Below are 19,475 nucleotides of genomic sequence, written 5' to 3'. Positions count from 1 at the left end.
TTATATCCGACTGAAGAGGTAATCAGATTGGACGTTGAATGAAAAGATTAATCAGAATTGTCTTGGCCAGATGGCACCAGACAATCATCTTGGCCGAGTCCTCTCTGGAATTACCTGACGACTGCTGAAATAAGTGGAATCGGAGGATATGCAAACATGGGATGAGTAACATCTGATAAAGAACCTGGCACTAACTCTCTCAAACAGAATGAGACATTTCTTGGTTCTTTTTTGTTGTAAACGGGTCTATGAAGGGTTGGTCTCATCTGGTGAACGTACTGTCTGAGGATGGTATCTTTTACTGACCACTTTTGTTCATTCGCTAACTTCTTGCTGAGGTGGTCTGCCAGAACATTCTACAGGCCTGGTAAGTGAAGGACTATTGGGGTGATCTCATGCAGAATGCAGTAATTCCACAGACATGTAACTTTTTGACAAAGGGGGTTGGATCTTGCTCCACCTTACCTGGTGATATAAAACATTTCTGTGGAGTTGTATGTCAATTTGAATGGTTAACCCTTTCAGGACTGGAAGAAATGTTGTGCAAGTCCAATGAATAGCTCTTAGCTTGAGGACAATTACGTGTAAGTGAGCTTCCTGAGCCGTCCAGAGGACTTGAACTGGGAGATGGTCCAGGTGAGCTCCCCACTTAACACTGGAGGCATCTGTTACTAATATCTTTGATGGCAACAGTGTGAAGGGTACCTTTACAGGATCCTTCCACCAGTTTAATGATGACAGGACATCAGGGGGGTGACCTGCACCTCAGATCTACCTGATGTTCCTATTTGGGTACTGGGTCATGGGTTAGCTAAAAGTCCCTCCACCAGCCTAAGAGGAGGAGTACTGATGTTCACTGGGCAGTTAGACTTCAACCTCCTTTGCATGCAGGTGAAGTCTATCATGCAGCATTATATACATACAGGAGGCTACGTGCCCCAGAAGCCTGGGGCAAGCTCTTATTGATGTTTGAGACTGGGCTTATAGCTAATTCCAGACTTATTTAGTGTTGAAATCTTCTTGAGGCATAAGCCTTTGCTGTGGGAAATCCAGTACTGCCCCATACATTCTATTCTCTGGGTAGGAACTAATACTGACTGCTCCTTAGTGACCTAGGGAGGTGAAAAGCTGGAGCACCTGATTAACGGAGTTTGTCACTTGCTGGGATCTCCACTGAATTTGACCCAGTTTTTGAGGTAAGGGAAAATCCAGTTTTCATCTTCTAACTCTGGGTACATTTGAGATTTCTGAGGAAGAAACTGCTTAATAGTCAGTAGAAGTGCCAGGAAGTGGACCAGTACTTTACCATGGCTTAGCCAGCGCACTTCGGTGTGCATGATGAGACCAGCATATCCTGTTTCAATTTGGTCCAAAAGTTCCACAAACTGATGGTGATGCAGGGGGCGAACACGTATGAAATTAACAATCTGTACCACTTTGTCCATTACAGCTTTCAGTCTGTCTCCCTTACCAAGTTTAGCACAGAGCACGTCTTGGTGTATTATGCAATGCACACCAAATACATCAGAAATACAAGCTTTCAACAAAGCCACAAATCCATTGCATGTTCCTGTCATAGAGGGGCACTCATCTGTTGTAATTGAATACAATTTTTTCCAAAGGTAACCTGTGCTCTTTGAAAAAAATCAGTAAATGCCTTGAAAAAATACTGAGCCCTGTGCTCACCCGGGTACTCACAAGGGATTTAAAAATTCTTCTGTCACATCTAGATAACTATCAACACAATGAACCCAGATGCAGAGCTGAGCAATGTCGTTAGTATCTATACTGATGGCCTCACTTGAACGTATAATTCTGAAAAGCTGCTTTTCCAGATCGGCAGCTATGTTGTTCACTCTGCGACTCAAGAGTATGCCTGCTGCGTTGCAGACATTTAACATCTGATAATTTCGTCTTGGTTTTTAAATCCATCAAATAAATCACCTGAGGATTCGATAAAACACTGTTTCACTAATTCGCAATCTGAGAATGGCTTTCCATTTTTTGCAAATAACCAAACAATAAGAAAACTAGCCAAAATCACTGCGCCATTCTCATTTAATGCTTGTCTAAGTACCTGCTTCTGTGTTTTCATGGCTTCCTTGAGATTTAAAAGTTGTCGAGCATGTTGGGAAGAACCTAGTGGAAAATTCACTACATGAGAGAAATTACGTGTTTCGTAATATGTCTGAACATTGTATTTTTTGAGAACTGATAACACCTCATTGCAAATTAAGCAAACCGGCTTCCCTTTCTGTTCAATAACAAAATAAGCCAGCTTCCAGCTCTCTTTTACCGTTCTGCCCTCGTCACCTATTTTCCTCTTTTTGGCTACAGCCACTATGGCTACATCTTCCTTGGTATCTTTTGATCTTGCACTTGATTCTCCTCCATCTCTATCATGCCACTTAAACAAAGCAATCCATGATAAAATTAAGGGCAGATTACTGGCAAAAGTAATATAGGTAAGCACAACCACTCACGACCACAGGAAGTAGCACACTGCTGTGCTTAGTAGACTGAAGCCAGAAGTGTGGCTACCATATTAAAAAATAAATACTGTATATGTGAATTTAATTAAATTAAGGAATTTAGTTAATCAAAATTATCAGTAGATTATGTGATTAATACTAATTACAAAATTACTTATTACAATAATATAACAAAAATAATTGCCAAAAATTCAGCAAATTGTCAAATCAGTGCGCTTCTTGTATGATTCTTTCATGCGTGTGAGCAACTTTTAACAAAATGTCTTGTGGACTGCACTCAGAAGCCTGATGGGCCACAGGCTGCCCACCAATGCCCTACATGATCTTTGAAAGACTCCAACCACTGCCATTCAGGGCTTAACAATACACATCAAAACAACTCATCTGTTTGACATGGTAAGCAGAAACGTCTTTTAATGCTGGCTTCTCAGTGAAGTAGAACCAGCATTATTTCACAGGCAACACCCAACTCTGTCAGACTGAGCTCAAACAATTTTCAAAACACAAGGACGCCACAGAGGGAAGATACAGGTACAGAGTAGTTTGAAGAATTTCAGAATATCAACCAATCCCCAAAGCTGGCAAGAAACAATTCAAGGAGACCATTTAGCACAAGCAGCCCCCCAAAAGTCCTGGGAACTGAAGAAGATAACTAAAGCATGGGAAGAGTACCTACTGTGATAATTAAAACTTACAAATTTTATTTTATGGTTCTCTGCCTTTCCCAAAAGAAGTGGCCATTACCATGCATACAGCACCAAAGGGGTTCATCACAGTGTTTTCAAATGCATACAAAGACAGATTCCCTACTCCAAAGGGTTTAAAATCATTTAAGGGCCACAGTCAAATTGAAATCTAGTCTGTTCTTTAAAAAAATTGAGTTCAAAATAATTTCAGCTACTGCACCTGACTCCCAACCCTCTGTCCCCCTTGATTTTTGTGATTTTGCAATTGCATTTTACAATTTTTCATCTCATGTGCTGTGTGAAAAACCCACCTGAAGTAGACAAATTAACTATGCAGAGGAAACACAAATGAAACATACACAAGTGCTATCAAAAAGAAAAAATAAACTAGAAAATTACAGGAAGTATTTTTCTACTTTAACGATCATAAACTGGAATATTGTAGGACTAAGAAAATATTTTCATAAAGAAGTGATGGTAAAGAAGGTTTCTGAGGAAAATAAAATTAACTGAAAAAACGCACATGGTAACAGAAGAAATTTGGTAAAAGGTTATGCACTGCACATATGTTTGCTGGACAATTTCATGGGCTGGAAGCCTCTTCAACCAGCAAGATGGCAGCTTTTATCCAAGTCAGTTTATAATAAAATAAGTATACATGTACCAAACTGTACACACCAAAAACAGAAAGTGGAGTGAGTGCATATGGGCTATGTTCAAACAGAAGCACACCTTCATGTAGCAGAAGTAAACTTTTAGCTTTTTAACAATAAAGATTTCAAAATACCTCATGCTATTAAGGCAGCTCTACTCCCCTCCCTTTTTAAAAAAAATACTATGCCCTTCATGACAAGTAAAAATGTGTATAAAGCAAAGAAGCAGCCATACCTTTATGAGTTGCATTAATTCTGTAACAAGTTTTGCTTTTTGGATATTAATTTCTTTGATCTTGGCATTTGTTTGTTGAGACTCCTCTTCTAGGTTGATGGTATCTTGCTCCAACTGTTTTAAACTGAGAGAGAAACCAATTTATCATTAATCCTGATTAAACCATGCTGATACACACAGGCTCTTAACCCTACAGAGTCCATGACAAATGAATACATTGAAAATTAGACAAGGTGCAACTGTCTTTATTAAATAAGGAAAAAGGGGAACTGATTTTTCTGTCTCTTGACTTCGTGCCCCTCTCATCCTAAAGTCTGCAGAAAATGTTATCCATAAAAGGGATCTCATTTTCAATTATGCATCTAAAACAAATCTTACATTCATCCTCCATTCCATTTTTCTATTCTTTGTAAGCAGACTAAATGCAGGTTAGCTTTCCAACCGCCTCAAATCCAAAACCGAATTTATCATCTTCCAGAATTGAGTTCTGTATAACTGTACAGCTATCAGACACTGTAATAGTATAATAAAGAATCATGTACCACAAACATCTTTTGACTGTTAAGGTTGAGAATGTGTATCATTAAGGGTATGTCTACACTACAGACACTACAATGACAACAATGGTGCTGCAATAGCACTGTAGTGTAGACATTTCCAACATTGACAGAAGGGGGTTTTCTGTCAATGTAGGTAATCCGCCTCTCTGGGAGATGTAGCTAGATTGACATAAGAATTCTTACATTGACCGAGCAGTGTCTACAGTGGGGGTTAGGTCAACCTATGTTGCATAGGATACAAACATTTTCATAGACCTGAGCAATGTAGCTAGGTTGACCTAAGTTTTAGGTGTAGATCAGGCCTAATTTAAGAGTAAAAAAATATGACAAGGATGTTGTAAGTATCCCCAATCCAAGCATTTTAAACCCAAAAAATTCAAAGTTAAGGCTATATAGATAAGAAATCTGAACATAGTAAGACAAGAAATGAACAATTAAAACACTCAAACAACCCTAACTCTACCTTGTAATGATGTCATTCAATGACCATATTACAATCAAGGCATTTTAGTGTGTGTGGTCCCAGATTAGATTTAACTGTTTTCTTTTTGTTTAATTTTTTCTCCCTTTATGGCATCATTACAACAGAGTAGAGGCAATACTGTTTTCTTTAAATTCTGTTATATGTATTAATTTATGAAAAATAGCTACTTGTCTTCTATTATTGCACGCACTGCAAAAATAGTTTGGAAATTTTGGCCTATGGTTTTAAACCTAGTTGCCCAAAGTTAGGTCTTACATAATAGTGGCCTGATTGTCAGAGGTGCTGAGCATCTGCAGCTCCCACTGACTTCAGAAAATTTGGCCACTTATTTAGGAGTCCAGGTTTCAAAGTTTGCGTCAAATATTTGAAGAGTGGTTATATATCAGCACAAAGCTTCAAAAATTATTTGTCTGATTTTTTTATTGACAAAATTATATTTTCCACACTATATGATAAACTCTAAAAAAAAAAAAAAAAAAAAAAAAAAAAAAAAAAAAAGTGACTGAGTTCATCTGGTATTAAAGCAGTACAATATACAACTGATGAGGAGATCTGAGTTAAAAAGAAACTTGAGGATTTTGTTTTCATTGGACTAATGGAGATGAAGGGAGATGATTAGTTTTTGGGAGGAAGGTTTAACTTGCTGTATCCCTTCCTGGCTTGACAACACAGCAGAACCGAATCTGAATTTAGAAAGCAGTCTATACTTTACCCTCTAATGATGTCCTAGGAAAATGAAGCAACATTGTAACACTAAGATGGAGGGAGACTAATGAAATGATGATATGGAAGGTCAGTCTGTTTATCTTCCCAGCACTTGCTACAATGTACCTTATTTCCCATCTCATCAGCAATAAATAAATAAATATAATGTTGTGTCATATAAGCACTAAGATAATATTTGAAAATGAACCCTTTTAGGGTTGAGGTTTCAGTTTGGCTTTTCAAGCGTTTAAGAAATAAAGACCAGGTAACACATTTGTCAATCATGTAAAATTATGTGATTATCTTGTAACAAACCAGAACACCCATAGGAAACTATCTTATGGGTTTGTCTACACACAAAGGTTGTACTGCTTTAACTGTATCGGTATAGTTAAAGTGTACAACCACCTAGTACGGATGCATGTATACCAGTATAAACGTGCTTATATCAGTATGCTTATACCTATAAGGGAAAAGAAATAAAACTATTGAGTATAAATGTTACCTTTATACTGGCATACCGGCATCATCATCAATCATCATCATCATACTTCTCTCAGAAATAGTTTCAACAGTATACAAAACAATGTATAGACCAGCCCTAAGAGAATAAATATATCCTCACTGGTGACCTCAATCACAGATGAACCTATATCTCAAGAAGTAAAAGGTGGGAGAATCAACTCTCTGCATCATCTTTATCAGTGTTTCTCAACCTTTTAAGTAGCAAGTACCCCCTAACTTCTGAAAATTTTAATAAGTGCCCCAACACTCAGTTTTCCACTCCGAGAAATACAATCTTTTTCCCCTTTACCACTGGACAACTGTATTTCTCGTTAAGCAGGAGAGTTCTGCAGTGCTGTGTGGCTGTGGCAGATCACAAACCCCCCTGCTGTTTCTCCCCTCCTTCCTCCTCCCCTTCCTCCATATAGGAGCAAAGGTCAATGCCAGCCAATCACTATGACCTGATAGCAGAGTCAGGTGGTGTTCTCACACAGGTGGGAACTTGTGAGGTATGAGCAGGCACTAGCAGCCCACCAGAGTGGATAGCAGCGCTCCCATGGCCATCCCTAGGGGGGTGCGGGTCTGGGGCATATCACACTGTGTGGGCCCCTCTTAAGATTGTTATACTAGTAAATTCTGTGGCTGTCATAGTTGTCAATTTCACTGCTGAGCTAGAGCTGTGAAATTGACAAGTAAGCCTTCCCATAGAGCCCAGCTCCAGGACCAGGCAAGTCACTGGGCTCTCCGCCTGACTTTCTGGGCACTGGGCTTTGAGCCAGGGAGGGGAGCTGCCACCTGGGCAAGTTGCAGGCAGCTGCTGCCTGGCTGCCAGCCTGGGAGGTGAGCGCCTGCCACCTGCTCCGAGCTGGGGCGGAGAAGGCTTCCATGCAGGCTGGGACCCGAGGATGTGGACAGGTGGCAGGCAGCTGCTGCTCATCTTCAAGCCAGGACAGCTGTGTCTCGGCTCAGAGCCGGGGCACGGGTGGCAGCCACCCAGCTCCGAGCCCAATTCACAGGGCACAGGAGGTTGCCACTGGGCTCTCTTCACTGGGTTTTTTGCTGCGTACCCTGTGCCTGTCTCCTGTACCCCATACCACAGGTTGAGGAACTATGATCTATATCACCCCATTTCTGAAGCCCAACTGCCAACTAGTTCTTAAGAGTAAACTGTATCCTGGTCAGAATGAATGGGCTAGAGTTAGCTCATATTTTAGGAGTTGCTTGTTATTTCCATTTTGTTATTGAAATGGTGCTAGTTACTGATATACAAAATCATAACTGGTGTTAATACTTAAGACTTATTTCTTCATTTTAATGCCGTCCCAGCAAGAGAAAATGTTTGCAATCAAGCAGGCTTGTCAGAAGTCATACCTATCTTGTTTCATACTAATTTTTGATTCCAGTTGTTTCCTTTTGTTTTTTCTCTCCAAACATTCCTTCTTTTGCTGTCTGAGCTCATTATCTTTGCGTTCCAGACATTTCTGCCTCTCATATAATGTATGCAATTGAGAATCCCGTAACTGCAAACTTTTATTAATTTCCTAAAGTAAATAGTGGCAAAAAAAAGATTTGTAATATTCTCATTGCAATTGTACCAGATCGAGACCAAATAATACAGTTTTACTGAACAAAAAAATGGCAGTATTTCAATCTATGTACTTTAGAATTATTTTCTAAACAACACTAAAATAATATAACCTACCTTTAGTTGGTTTTCCAACTGCCTTTTTTCATCTGCATCTACTGTGACAGTGAGAAACTGCGCTGGTCTCAGGGATGTGTTACTAGAAAGAGTTTGGTTTGTATAAGCAGACACTTTCACTGAATACCTTTCTTCTGCTGTGTAGATTTGCTTAAGTTTGGTTTCTTGTATGACCTAAAGATGATAAACAAAGCCATTTGACAAAAATCTTATGTAAGGCTCACCTATTCTGAACAAGGAAGATTATTTTTCAGAATAGGAAATAAACTAGCTATGATTTGGAGTGGGGATATTAAAATTAGCCAAGTTTCTGGTTTATGAACATACCATTGCAAAAAGGAGATTAAAAGTTACTTCATTGAATTTGTAAAGTTTTTGCCAACTGAATTAAAGTAGCAATAAAAAAAGTGGCAATCATATGATACCATGTCACACTCACTGTGTGTTGTCATATACAGCAAAACAACTGCTGCATTTCTGTGATGGGTGAATGATTCCTGCACAGACATAGAACTATACAGGTAGTTCTTTCAGATTCTTGGAGAAGAATGGTGCTATATAAATGTATATTATAGCGTTCTGAAATGTTACTGTTTAAGGTGAGTCCCAAAGCAAAATTGAGACTTTGGTTAAGAACAGATATCTGAAAGTGGGTGTGGAATTTATCACTGATGTATATATTTAACTATCCTTTTAAAATCTCCTCCTACCTTATATCTGGTATAACAAGGTTCACTGAAAAAACTCCAGATGGAGACATCAGAAATAACAGAAGCCTCATTACAACCCAGGATACTGAAATATTTCAGAATGATTATGTGACATCTTCAGTGAACCATGACGAATCAAGAAGTTTCCACAAAGGAAAATAATTTGAAATTTATTAATTAAAAATCTCTGTACAGAATTCTCCAAAAACCTGGATACTGTCAGGTTACTGACCACTAAAATCCGTGATTAACTAAGTCTTCATTTTGCTTTGCAGTTCACCTTAAGGTTAAAAGGGCATTTCCATTCTAACTATCTTTTCTCCTTTAGGGCTAAGAGTAAAGCTTCCCATGATTGGTCTGAGCCCAAAAGTGAATTTGTTTGCAACATTTCAGCAAAATTGGTTCAAATATTAGTGTTATTATGATAGCATGTGGAATACCACACATTTCACTGGAAAAAAAATAGTTGTGGTGCCCAAACAACTCAAAACCACCAATATAAAATTCACATAACAGTTCACATAAATGTGGTCCACAAAATGGAAGAAAAAAAATGGAAGAAAAAAAAATCAAGCCAAGTTTAAGTGGAGGAAAAGGTTTAAAGTTATTAATGTTTCAAATTACATGTTTGTGCAACCACAGTAGAAAAGTTATTGGCTCCTCTTCTGGGCTACAGAAATATAATTTATGATTTCAAGTGGTATCAAATATTAGGCAAGTGCCACAAGAGCAGTTTTTGTTTCAGAATAAATAGGCTATCACATGATCAGTAGGCAAATTATTGCAGGCATTTTGGAGCTGGTGGGATTCTCTCACCTGCTACCATGAGTGAGGAATTAGAAGTGTGGTAGTTCCTTGTCCAGAAAGGGGGAAAAAAACCACTTGATACTTGGAATCACTCCCTTCCTAGATATTTTAAAACTGCTAATCCACCCAGGTACATCATGAACACATTAGGCTAGTGAACTGGGGGCTCTTCTTCATCCATGCCCATAGGATGAGCTGCCAGAAGAAGAGAAAAAAGTCTTTTGTACTTTTTTCCCCTCTGAGTAAGGGCAAGTGGCCTACTGTCTCTCTTTCCACTGCCTATGGTGATGGGAGACAGATTGAACAACATTGTCTCTGGAAGATATGTGGAGAAGAAGTGTCATTTCTCACATGGGAAGCACAATTCTCAGCAGAGTTGAGGAGTAGCTGCCAGCTCTCCTCAGCTAATGAACCCTAGACATGTCTGGGCACATAACACGTGACTGTTCTTTGCTCCGCACTGCAGAAAGATGGGCTCTACGACCAGTAGATACCTCCTTCCTAAGTGGGAGGTGAAGGGGAATTTCTCCTCTTCTGCCATCTCCTCTACCCTGCTGTTCTCTTCTCCCTAGCATCAGAGAAAGGAGAGCGAGAGATAACCTCCCTCCCACAAATAAGAAGTTAGTTTCCCTCCCTGAAGACCCTATTCCTTGACTGAGCATTAATTTTCCCTTTCTCCCTATCAAGGATAACACGCTTCCTGAGAAAATTTGAATTTCCAGCCATAACCCAGAAGAAAAGCCATTTTTCACTTTGGGATCCCATTCTCTGTGCAAGGTGAAGAACAGCTGTTCACCCCAAACAGAACTACTGGTGCTGAAGGGTGTATTTATAAGATAAGCACGTGTTTCTTATTAGTCACAAGCACAAATCTTAAATGCATAAGCTGGGGGTGGGAGGGCCGGAAGAGAGAGAACAAGACAACAGGCTTCTCAAGAAGGTGACTCTTTCTGTCAGATCATTTCAAATACGTCTAAATTTCTTATATTTCATTTATCAAAACAAATAATACAGTGAGGAGGTTACAAGACCATATTACATACAATAAGACATTTCAAGCAGAAAGTACCTCCCAATTACTGCTCTCAATATGTTCACTGTTTCAATGTTTCAAACAGGGATCATAAGATTTCCTAGCTCCAAAATGAAAACATTTGTTTTAAAAACATTTACTAGCTTGCCAAATTTTAATTTATTTTACTTTAAAAGTCCCCAAAAGCTTTCAGGTCTGGCCACGTAAAAAGGTTACTTAGTTACTACAAAACAGGTTAATAATTTTGACTTTTTACCATGATAAACCTCTGAGTTTCAGAGATTTAATTAGGTGCATTACTTGGGTAAGATGAACATTTAACCTCCTGTGAAGCATTGCAACCAACAGTTTGCTCCAATGTGTTGAAATCAGGTCATAATATAAGACACTGTTCTTGGTTTTTTCCCCACTAAGCAAGTGGAAAGCTTTATTTGCACCCAAAATAATGGGTATAACCCATTATAACTTTTATTTTTTTCATGTTGACTTTCCAGCAACTTTCTTAAATATGGTTTTGACAAAATCAGTCCTACTCATGTTATTTAGCACCTCTCACCCTTTCAATCATGTTTCTGGTCTTCTGAGTTCCCACAGGGACATCATGAACACGATACTGGGAGCAAAGGTAACTCATCACAGGATGAGGAGCATCAAATAACTCTCGTAAGTAAGAGAAAAATCCGTATTGGCTGAGGAAGAGAAAAGGTGAACAACACAAACAGCTCTTTAACTAGTTGTGTTTATGACAAGTTAGCACAAAAACACTCAGAGAGGGGGGAAAAAAAAAAAAAACACATCAGATCTTGAGATAACAGTTTGATTTGCAGAGAAAAGTATGGTGCACAGCTACACCATGTTGCACTGAGACCAAAACATTCAATGCTGACAATGGTTTTAAGGTTAAGTATTTAAATACTTACTGCAACTCTTCAACCGATCTTGTAGGTCTATTTTCTGCACATGACTCACTGGGTGCACATACAGCATTAACTTTTAATTTCTGATGGTCACGCACCTAAACAAACATTACACCAAACAAGATATTCAGTAACAAAAAAACAAAATAAGAGTTTTGAGTGAAATTAAAATGATACTAATGTATGACAAAAATGTATTTCATTGAACCAGCATTTCCTTTAAATTGATTTAACCCTCTCACCATGCATTGAAATTATTCTGACTCTCACATGATACCCAAAGTTATTTACATTCATTGAGACGGTCTCATTTTCTCTACATTCAGTTAGCAGAAAACTGTGGTCAGTTGGCCTGTTAAAAGGAAAGGAAAGGAAAGGAAAGGAGTCCTCCTTATGGTTTTTTCTTCTTTTTTTTTCTTTTCTTTCTATTAGTGACCAATCTCCTTAGCAATGTTGCCTTGGAGGTATTCAAAATCCTGCTAAAAAATGAGTTACTGTAGAAAAAAATCCTTTCTGCACCTGGTAAATATGTAATGTAGACACGAGCTAACCCCTCCAAATGTTTGATTTATCTTTTTACCAATTCCTTAAATATATACATTTTCAATTTACTAGAAAAGCTGAAATATCCACTTAAAAAGGGTGTCTCAACACAAACATGAAAGGAAACACACCACTAAAAACATATGCAAGCATCCACAAAAACTCAACTATGACGTCCCAACCAGCTGAGCTTTCCAAAAGCCGGACTACCTAACTACCACCATGTAGGAAAAGCTTTTCAGAAAATACATTAGTCAAATCAACAGCAGTCATTAATAGTCAAATTCAGAGCCGTGTCCCACCCAAGTTGCTGACCCAGGTGTTAGTCAGATGCATAAGGATCCAAGAGGAAAAATCCTCCTCTCTACACTTGCTCTTTTATTTAAATAATCCAAGAGAAAAACCAGGTGGGAGTCTGCATGTCAGTGGCCTCAGTACAGTTTACAAAAACTGATGTTACCTAGCAAATATATTATTAGGTAGTGCACAAATTACTCAGAGGCCATAGTAAGTAGACTCCAAACTGGAGGGCTCTGCATCAATATTCTTTATTTTAAGCTACATTTTTAACATGTTATATGACTGAGTACTTACCTCCCGAAGAAATATTTCCATGTCTTCTTGACTTTCAAAAACAAAGGCCCTCATATCATTTGCTGAAATGTGATTTTCTACATATTTAGCATGTCTATTGTCTTTCATGTTTATCTGCTCAGATAAAAAGACAAAGGAGAATCATGAAAAGTGATGTAATACAATTATAAAAATAAAACACACTAAAAACAATAAAAAATTTAAGACAGTCAGGTAATATCCAAGCCAACATTTAATAAAAACAAAGGCAATACTTTGCTCTAAGTACAGATGGAAATATTGGAAAACTCCAGATTCATCTTTAGGATATTCTCATGCAGTTCTCATTGATTTCACTAGGAGCCAGTGAGCACATCTAAACATAAATATAGAAACCCAAGGCCCTGTGAGGAGACAGATGATTTGGAATTTATTAGACATTAATGTTTTTTTAATACTAGGAATATATGAAATATAGTCACTGAATACACTAAAATTATATCATACTATTATCTGTAAAAGGATAAATATAAGAAAAACAACACACAGTACTATATAACTCTATTTAATAACGTGGCAGTTGACCAAAGCTTGGTTGCATCCACTAAGGGTTTCAGAATTGGTGAGCTGGTTTTACAGATTCCCAAATTCCAGAGGAATAGGAGAGGGATGCATCTCACCAGTTAGAATGTGCAGAGGCCACCTTGAAAAAGAGCAGTTCCACTGGAAACCTGTTTGCTGGATGGCTGAAAGCATTCTTTGTTCATCCATGTAACTCAACGTACCCAAAGCACACAGCAGTCTAGCAAAACTTTCACACTTGTTACATTATTTGCATGAGGTAAATTACACATCTTAACCAGCTGAAGAAATTGATTTATATGTACTCCAGTTTGCTAGATCATTGTAAAACAGTGGATAAGCTAGGGAGCTGCTAAAATTTAGATTATAACAGAAATAATGAATCTTGAATTTAATTTTTAACACACATTATTAGCCACTAATTAGTATTATACTCAAGCAAATTTTCTTACTGCAAGCATCATGGGTTCACAGACACTTCTTTTAAACCGGTTTTTGTTCTGCCTTAGCCACAGAAGAGCATTGTATGTGTCTTGGAATCTCCCTCTGAGCTTATCTTCCTTCAGATTCATCATATTGTTAAATTGTACAATGCCATCAGTTACTCCTGTAATTTTATTTAAGAAAGTTTTATTAAGTTATGCCTATACATCACAATTAAAGATTTCTAATATTTAATAACTATAGTGTTACAGTAAGAAAGGAACTTTTCTTATTTTCATACACTTATAATAAGTAAACCATCTATTCTACAGCACGTACCCCCATTCTAAGTTCTAAATCCCAGAGCTAGGTGGAAAAAAACCCAGAAATGTCCTCCAAAACAGAGATTAACAATGTCCAGGTATAAATATTCATATTCAAACAATAATCTGCAACAGCCTATTCTAGCACACCTAGGTGTGGAGACATTCAAGCAAACGATTGCCAAATAATACAGCCAAAAATCTTGGACTGCCCCTATCTTAAAAGAACAAAACTTCTCCTCCACTACTAGAGAAGGGAAAAGGAGGCAATTTTATACTTATGGGTGGGGGTCAGGGGGGAAAGGGGCATAAGAAACCTCTGTCTCAGACTACTTTTCTATTTGTTATGTATTTGGTGACAAAAGAAGAATGTTGCTGTAATGCAAGAATGGTGGTGAAGGGTTCTTGACACCCAAGAGAGGAAAGGAGAACTCATTCTCCCTCTGAAGACATACAGAAGGAGCATTCTTCATGTCATCCCCTCCTGGGAGATATCTTGAGGTTCCCAAATGATACTCAGAAAAAAAATACTATACAATTTTCCAGGAACACACAGAAAGTTTGAATGATTCCAATCTACATTACTCCAACACTGGCGAAGAAGGAAAGTCTTGTGCCTAAGACTCCGGACTGGGATTCAGGAGACAGGTTCAATTTCCTGTTTTGCTAGCCTTCACTAAGCAAGACACAGTCTCTTTGTGCCTCAGTTCCCCATTTGTGTGCTGCAAGAATAAATCCATGGGAGGTGTTCAGATACTATAGTGTTGGGGGCCATACAGACAGACTATTTGTGGGAGCAAGTTAATCAAGAAGAGCTCTAAAGAGAGAAAGTTTAATTTAGCTCAATTTACATCAAGATAGAACTAACATGAAAGCCCAGGCTAACATAAAAGAATGCAGTGTAATTCATTAAGGATAAGAAAGGCTGACCTCCAAATTCACATAACAAAAGGCAGAAGGAGAAATAGTCACAAAGGTATTGGCATTTTACACCATGTCACAATTAATTCTTCTAGTTAAATGAATACTATCAACTTAATAAAAAGACCATTTCTGTCTGAAGTTTTTTTTAAACACGTGACAGTAATATCTAAAATTACTATAAAAAAGAAAAAAAGTCTGTATTTTGTTTACTTTGTGCATTTGACATGACAGAAAAGTCAGTTTCAGCAATTCTCCTGTAGAATCTAACAGTTTTCCTTTCGTTTGTATGGGGCTTTCAGACAGTAAGAGAAAAAATAATTTAAATAGAAAAATACAATTGGAAAAACATACAAGCTGACAGCATTTGTCAAATGCAAGTTTACTGAAACTATGTTCAATTATTTTTTTAAATAGACTAGTTTTCAAGTTGATGAAAACTCTTCAAAAGACAAGATATCCCTGCCATTTTTAGAGGTCTTGAAAGAATGAAAGCATTATAGAGTTGTACAAAAGTACAGTTACTGAGGTTTGAAACAATTTAGCGTCTCAGTTAAGTCACTTCAGCACAGAGGGATTGCATGTAGTAACCACAGTAGGGAAAGAATCAAGCAAGCAATCTCACTTTTCTTTTCCCTCTCTAGATTTTCTCTCTCTCTTCGCAGATCACTCATTTCACCATCAATATTTGCCTTTTCATCTTGCAACTGTCTCAACTCATTGTTAATAGAATCAATCTGCGGTTGAAGATTCTCACTGTTTCCTGTACTGTTGAGCTCATTCTGCCAGTCCTCTATCATTTTACGAGTGATGTATATTCTCTTCTTTTGATCTATTTCTTCTTCTCTTTTCATTCTCAAAGCTTGCTGAATTTCTTCAATCTAAGAGAAATATAAATATTTTCCCAGCATGGCATTTACAAATGAATTTTCGCATATACAACAAAGGCAGAGAATTACAAAAGACTGTTGTAACAGATATGGAAATGTTGATGTAGCCAAGCAGGTTTAAAAACATAATATCACATCCATGCTCAAAAACCTGCCTACCAACCAACTCAAATTGATGCCTTTTTGTAAAATAACTAAAATTTGCACCAGAGTTTTAAAGAACAAATGCATTACAATCCAAATCTTTAAACACATGATTACAGATTCTTAGATACACGTTAATCTAAAATTATAGTAAAAGTTGAATGCTATGGATTGTTTGAGAATTAGTACAGGATTGCATAAGATCAACATAAAATGAAATGCGCAACTTGAACTCTCCCCCTTAATGTTGTATTAACAGTTCTTTACATTTATTTTTTTTAAATGGTGAACATATTGAAGCTCTCTGATTAGCTAGCACAAGCAATTATTCTGTTTCTTCATCCGGTTAGACTTAAGCCATCAGGGTACAGTGGATAAGAGAAAATGAGCATTAGAAAACATTCTAACACAGCAAAAGTACTCAACAAAAGCAAAAACTTGTAATATACATACTGTATAAAAAAAGTAAATTCCTTATAATAGAACATTGCATCTAACTTTTCAGATAAAATAGCTGTTTCCTGACAGTGCTCTGTTCCACTGATACGCTTCCTTCTCCTTGGGGAAAGCAACTGTAAGGAACTCCACAAGTCTGAGTGCATAAGATGCTGGGGGATGCAACGAATCACTGTATCGCCTGGGTACTCTGTCCCTGTTGCCTCCACATTTGCCTCTGTACACTTTGGAGGGGGCTATACCAACCAGCTGTAGGTCCCTATAGGAGTGGACATTGCAGACAGCTTGCAACACTGCATTTCCTCTCCACATGAACATTCCAATGGTGTCATTGATGGATTCCAAAAAGTGGCTCAGACACAACACTAAATTCCACAATTTTAACCGGAACACTTCATGAGACGTATTTAGTATTATGTTAATGCTTCACAGCACCAGCAAACAAGCATCAAAAAAGTAACACCCATTATGATTCTCCTACCTGTTTGTCTTTCTTCTCAACAGCATCTTGTTTCTGTTTACATCTTTGAGAAGTCTCTTTGATTTCAGCAGCCTGCATACAATGAAATTAAAAGCAAAATAGCAATACATTAGCCATAATTATTTTGTATATGTAACTATTTTTTTAACTTTATAGGAAATATGCAAATATCAGACTTTGGAAGGACATTCAGTTTGGAACATCAAATATTTACCTACTATATAATTTAGTTTGGACAAAAGCGCGCATTCATCAGACGGAAATTATTTTTGGACACAACAGTTGTTTTAATTAATTGTAATTAGTCTATTGATGTTTGTTACATTTATATTGTCTATAATTTGTACAGAACTTATAATTGCAAGTGGTTTAAGAGATATAGTGCAACATCATCTGCTATGGATCTGCAAATTCAGATATACTTGTGAATAAAGGCAGGCTCACAACATAATTCAGAAATTAGAATCACACTGCTCTTTAAGTGTTGTAAATAAAAGAATTACCATTTAGACTTTTATATTTAAAAAAAAAAAAAAAAAGGTGGCTGCCTTCTCCTCCAAAACAACTTTCCCAAGGAAGATCTGATTGACTTAGAGCTCAGTTGTGGCTTTACAACAATCCCAGAGTCAGGGGCATTGTTGCATTGTCTCAAGAGCACACAGGAGACAGTCTATGACTAAGGGTATAAGTCTCATTCCCTTCAACTCAAGGAGGAGAATAAATTATACTGGATTGATATCCTGCACATTTATGCAAGCTGACACGTTTGAGAGTGAGATGGGGTGTGGAACCAACATCCCTCCTCTGCTCCCACCCCAATTCTCTCTCCTTCCATCCATCTGTGTGAAGGGTGTGTAGCATGGCAGTTCTGTGGAGCCTGCTGCCTGACTGAGATGCTCTCTGTTATATGGGTATTCAGTGTAGGGCCACAAGTAGGCAACGTGCTCTTAAGCTCCTATACTGACATGCTAACCAGGCCACAATTTGGCTCATAGCAAGCTTAGTAAATCTTTCTTTCCAAAAAGATATTTAAATGGAACCCCACACAATTTGAGATTTAGCTAGTTTTTTAAAAAATGTACTAAATAGTTTCAGGGACTATGCATGTCTGCGTCCCTATGCCAAATTTTGTGATTTTTAAATCATATTTTCCTACTTATGCAGACAACAATGGCAAGTGATTGACTATACTGGGGTGTCACTGTGCCTCAGTGGGTCACAGCTGAGGATGCCAGATTCAGGACAAATTGCTGAGAAATAGGGTAGACTCATCCCAAACAGGTAGTTATCTATAATTTGATATACCAAGCCAGTAACAAAAATAAACTTCTGTTTCACCACACTGGTTAACAAAAAGTCCAAAATGCAGTCTCCTTAGCCCTTACTTCACCACCCAGACACTAGATCTTATGATGCGTGATTACTGAAAGCCAATTTCATCAAACAAAGGGCTCTTCTGATCTCAAGAGACCAGCCACGTAGCCAGGTCAATATATAACTCAGGTCTTACCCAGTAATCATGCTGTTGCCAATCCTTCAGTAACTAAAATCTAAAGAGGCAACATGGAGGTGTTCCAAGGGTCCTTTATATCCTCTGCCATGTGGATGGAAATTTACTGACCCAAAGAAAGCTAACAGTCAGTTTGTGTAAAGTTGCAGATACAAATGGAGTCCAGGGTCATATGAGCAAGTCACATGCCCTTGCATGGCTTACAGACTCACAGGGGCAGCCATTGGCCACTTGGAGGCTATGGCGTCCACAGGAAGACTTGCTGGGCTGGATGAGTTTCTTCTATGGCCCACTGTGAGAGTTAATTGTCTTTAATTGGCCATCAGCACCTAGCTGTCTGGCTTCAAGTAGATTCTACCTGGTGGGTGTTACCCCAGGAACAAACACATTGGGATATAGATCTATAGCCAATATTCATAATGTCAGATACAGTGATGAATCTGATACATGGATTTAAACAGGATAATCTTATTTAGCAAATCATAACTTTTCCATTGACACCTTACATGACAGACTTTGTACAAAATTTGTTGCAATTGTCTAACCGTGGCAATATTAATATATACATGATCATATTTCAATCATACTGCATCACAAGGGGAAACAGTAAAAATGACTATACACAAAAGGCATAATTTCCATTGAATCCAATGAGTGTCTTAAAGTCAATGAGAGTCTTTCCAGTAACTTCGATGGGCAGACTCGAAGTACTTTCAAACCAGTACTTTCCAGTAACTTTGATCAGACTTGAAGTACTTTCAAACTCATTAAGTAAACAGAAAAATAAACCCAAAAAATATTTTCTCCTCCACTTTTTTAACAGTCAATAAATGCACTTAATTGATGATAATCTGAGGGATTACTTGAACAACAGTTGGTAAAAAGTTTTCAGGTACAAGAGTGGATTTTTTTGTGTTATGGTGTCCCTTTAAAAGAAATATATGTGGTATGTAAAAACACCTGAAGATATTTTTTGGACACCTGAACTTGTGAATTAATAAACAGCACCTGTGTGGCTGGCACCACTGTCTAGGAATTTTACTGCAATGACACACAAAGATTCAAATGCAATCTCTACCTCCCTGAGGCACCAGAGCTGGAAAAAAAATCCCACTGGCAGCACACTGGAATGTTAGGAGAG

At 37.8% G+C, this 19,475-nt stretch overlaps 1 protein-coding gene across 3 annotated transcripts in view; it reads right to left on the bottom strand.

Annotated features, from left to right (window-relative positions):
* Positions 1-19,475, bottom strand: part of SMC5 (structural maintenance of chromosomes 5) — an 81,787-nt gene that overhangs the window by 35,812 nt on the left and 26,500 nt on the right. For all 3 annotated transcript variants that reach the window (XR_010923869.1, XM_067568820.1, XM_067568819.1), the window contains exons 8-16: positions 16,825-16,896; positions 15,479-15,734; positions 13,639-13,793; positions 12,626-12,739; positions 11,492-11,586; positions 11,128-11,260; positions 8,022-8,195; positions 7,691-7,860; positions 4,067-4,190 (exon numbers count right to left, since the gene is read on the bottom strand). Coding sequence is in view for 2 of the 3 variants with exons in the window: in XM_067568820.1 (XP_067424921.1) it covers positions 4,067-4,190; positions 7,691-7,860; positions 8,022-8,195; positions 11,128-11,260; positions 11,492-11,586; positions 12,626-12,739; positions 13,639-13,793; positions 15,479-15,734; positions 16,825-16,896 (1,293 nt within the window). In the remaining variant the exon portion in view is untranslated. The remainder of the gene's footprint in view (positions 1-4,066; positions 4,191-7,690; positions 7,861-8,021; positions 8,196-11,127; positions 11,261-11,491; positions 11,587-12,625; positions 12,740-13,638; positions 13,794-15,478; positions 15,735-16,824; positions 16,897-19,475) is intronic.

Source organism: Emydura macquarii, unplaced genomic scaffold (assembly GCF_026122565.2).
Source record: "Emydura macquarii macquarii isolate MOO-44397 ecotype Brisbane River unplaced genomic scaffold, CSIRO-AGI_Emac_v2 contig_2897, whole genome shotgun sequence".
NCBI classification, from domain to species: Eukaryota; Metazoa; Chordata; order Testudines; family Chelidae; genus Emydura; species Emydura macquarii.
This window is presented reverse-complemented; position numbering and strand designations above follow the sequence as displayed.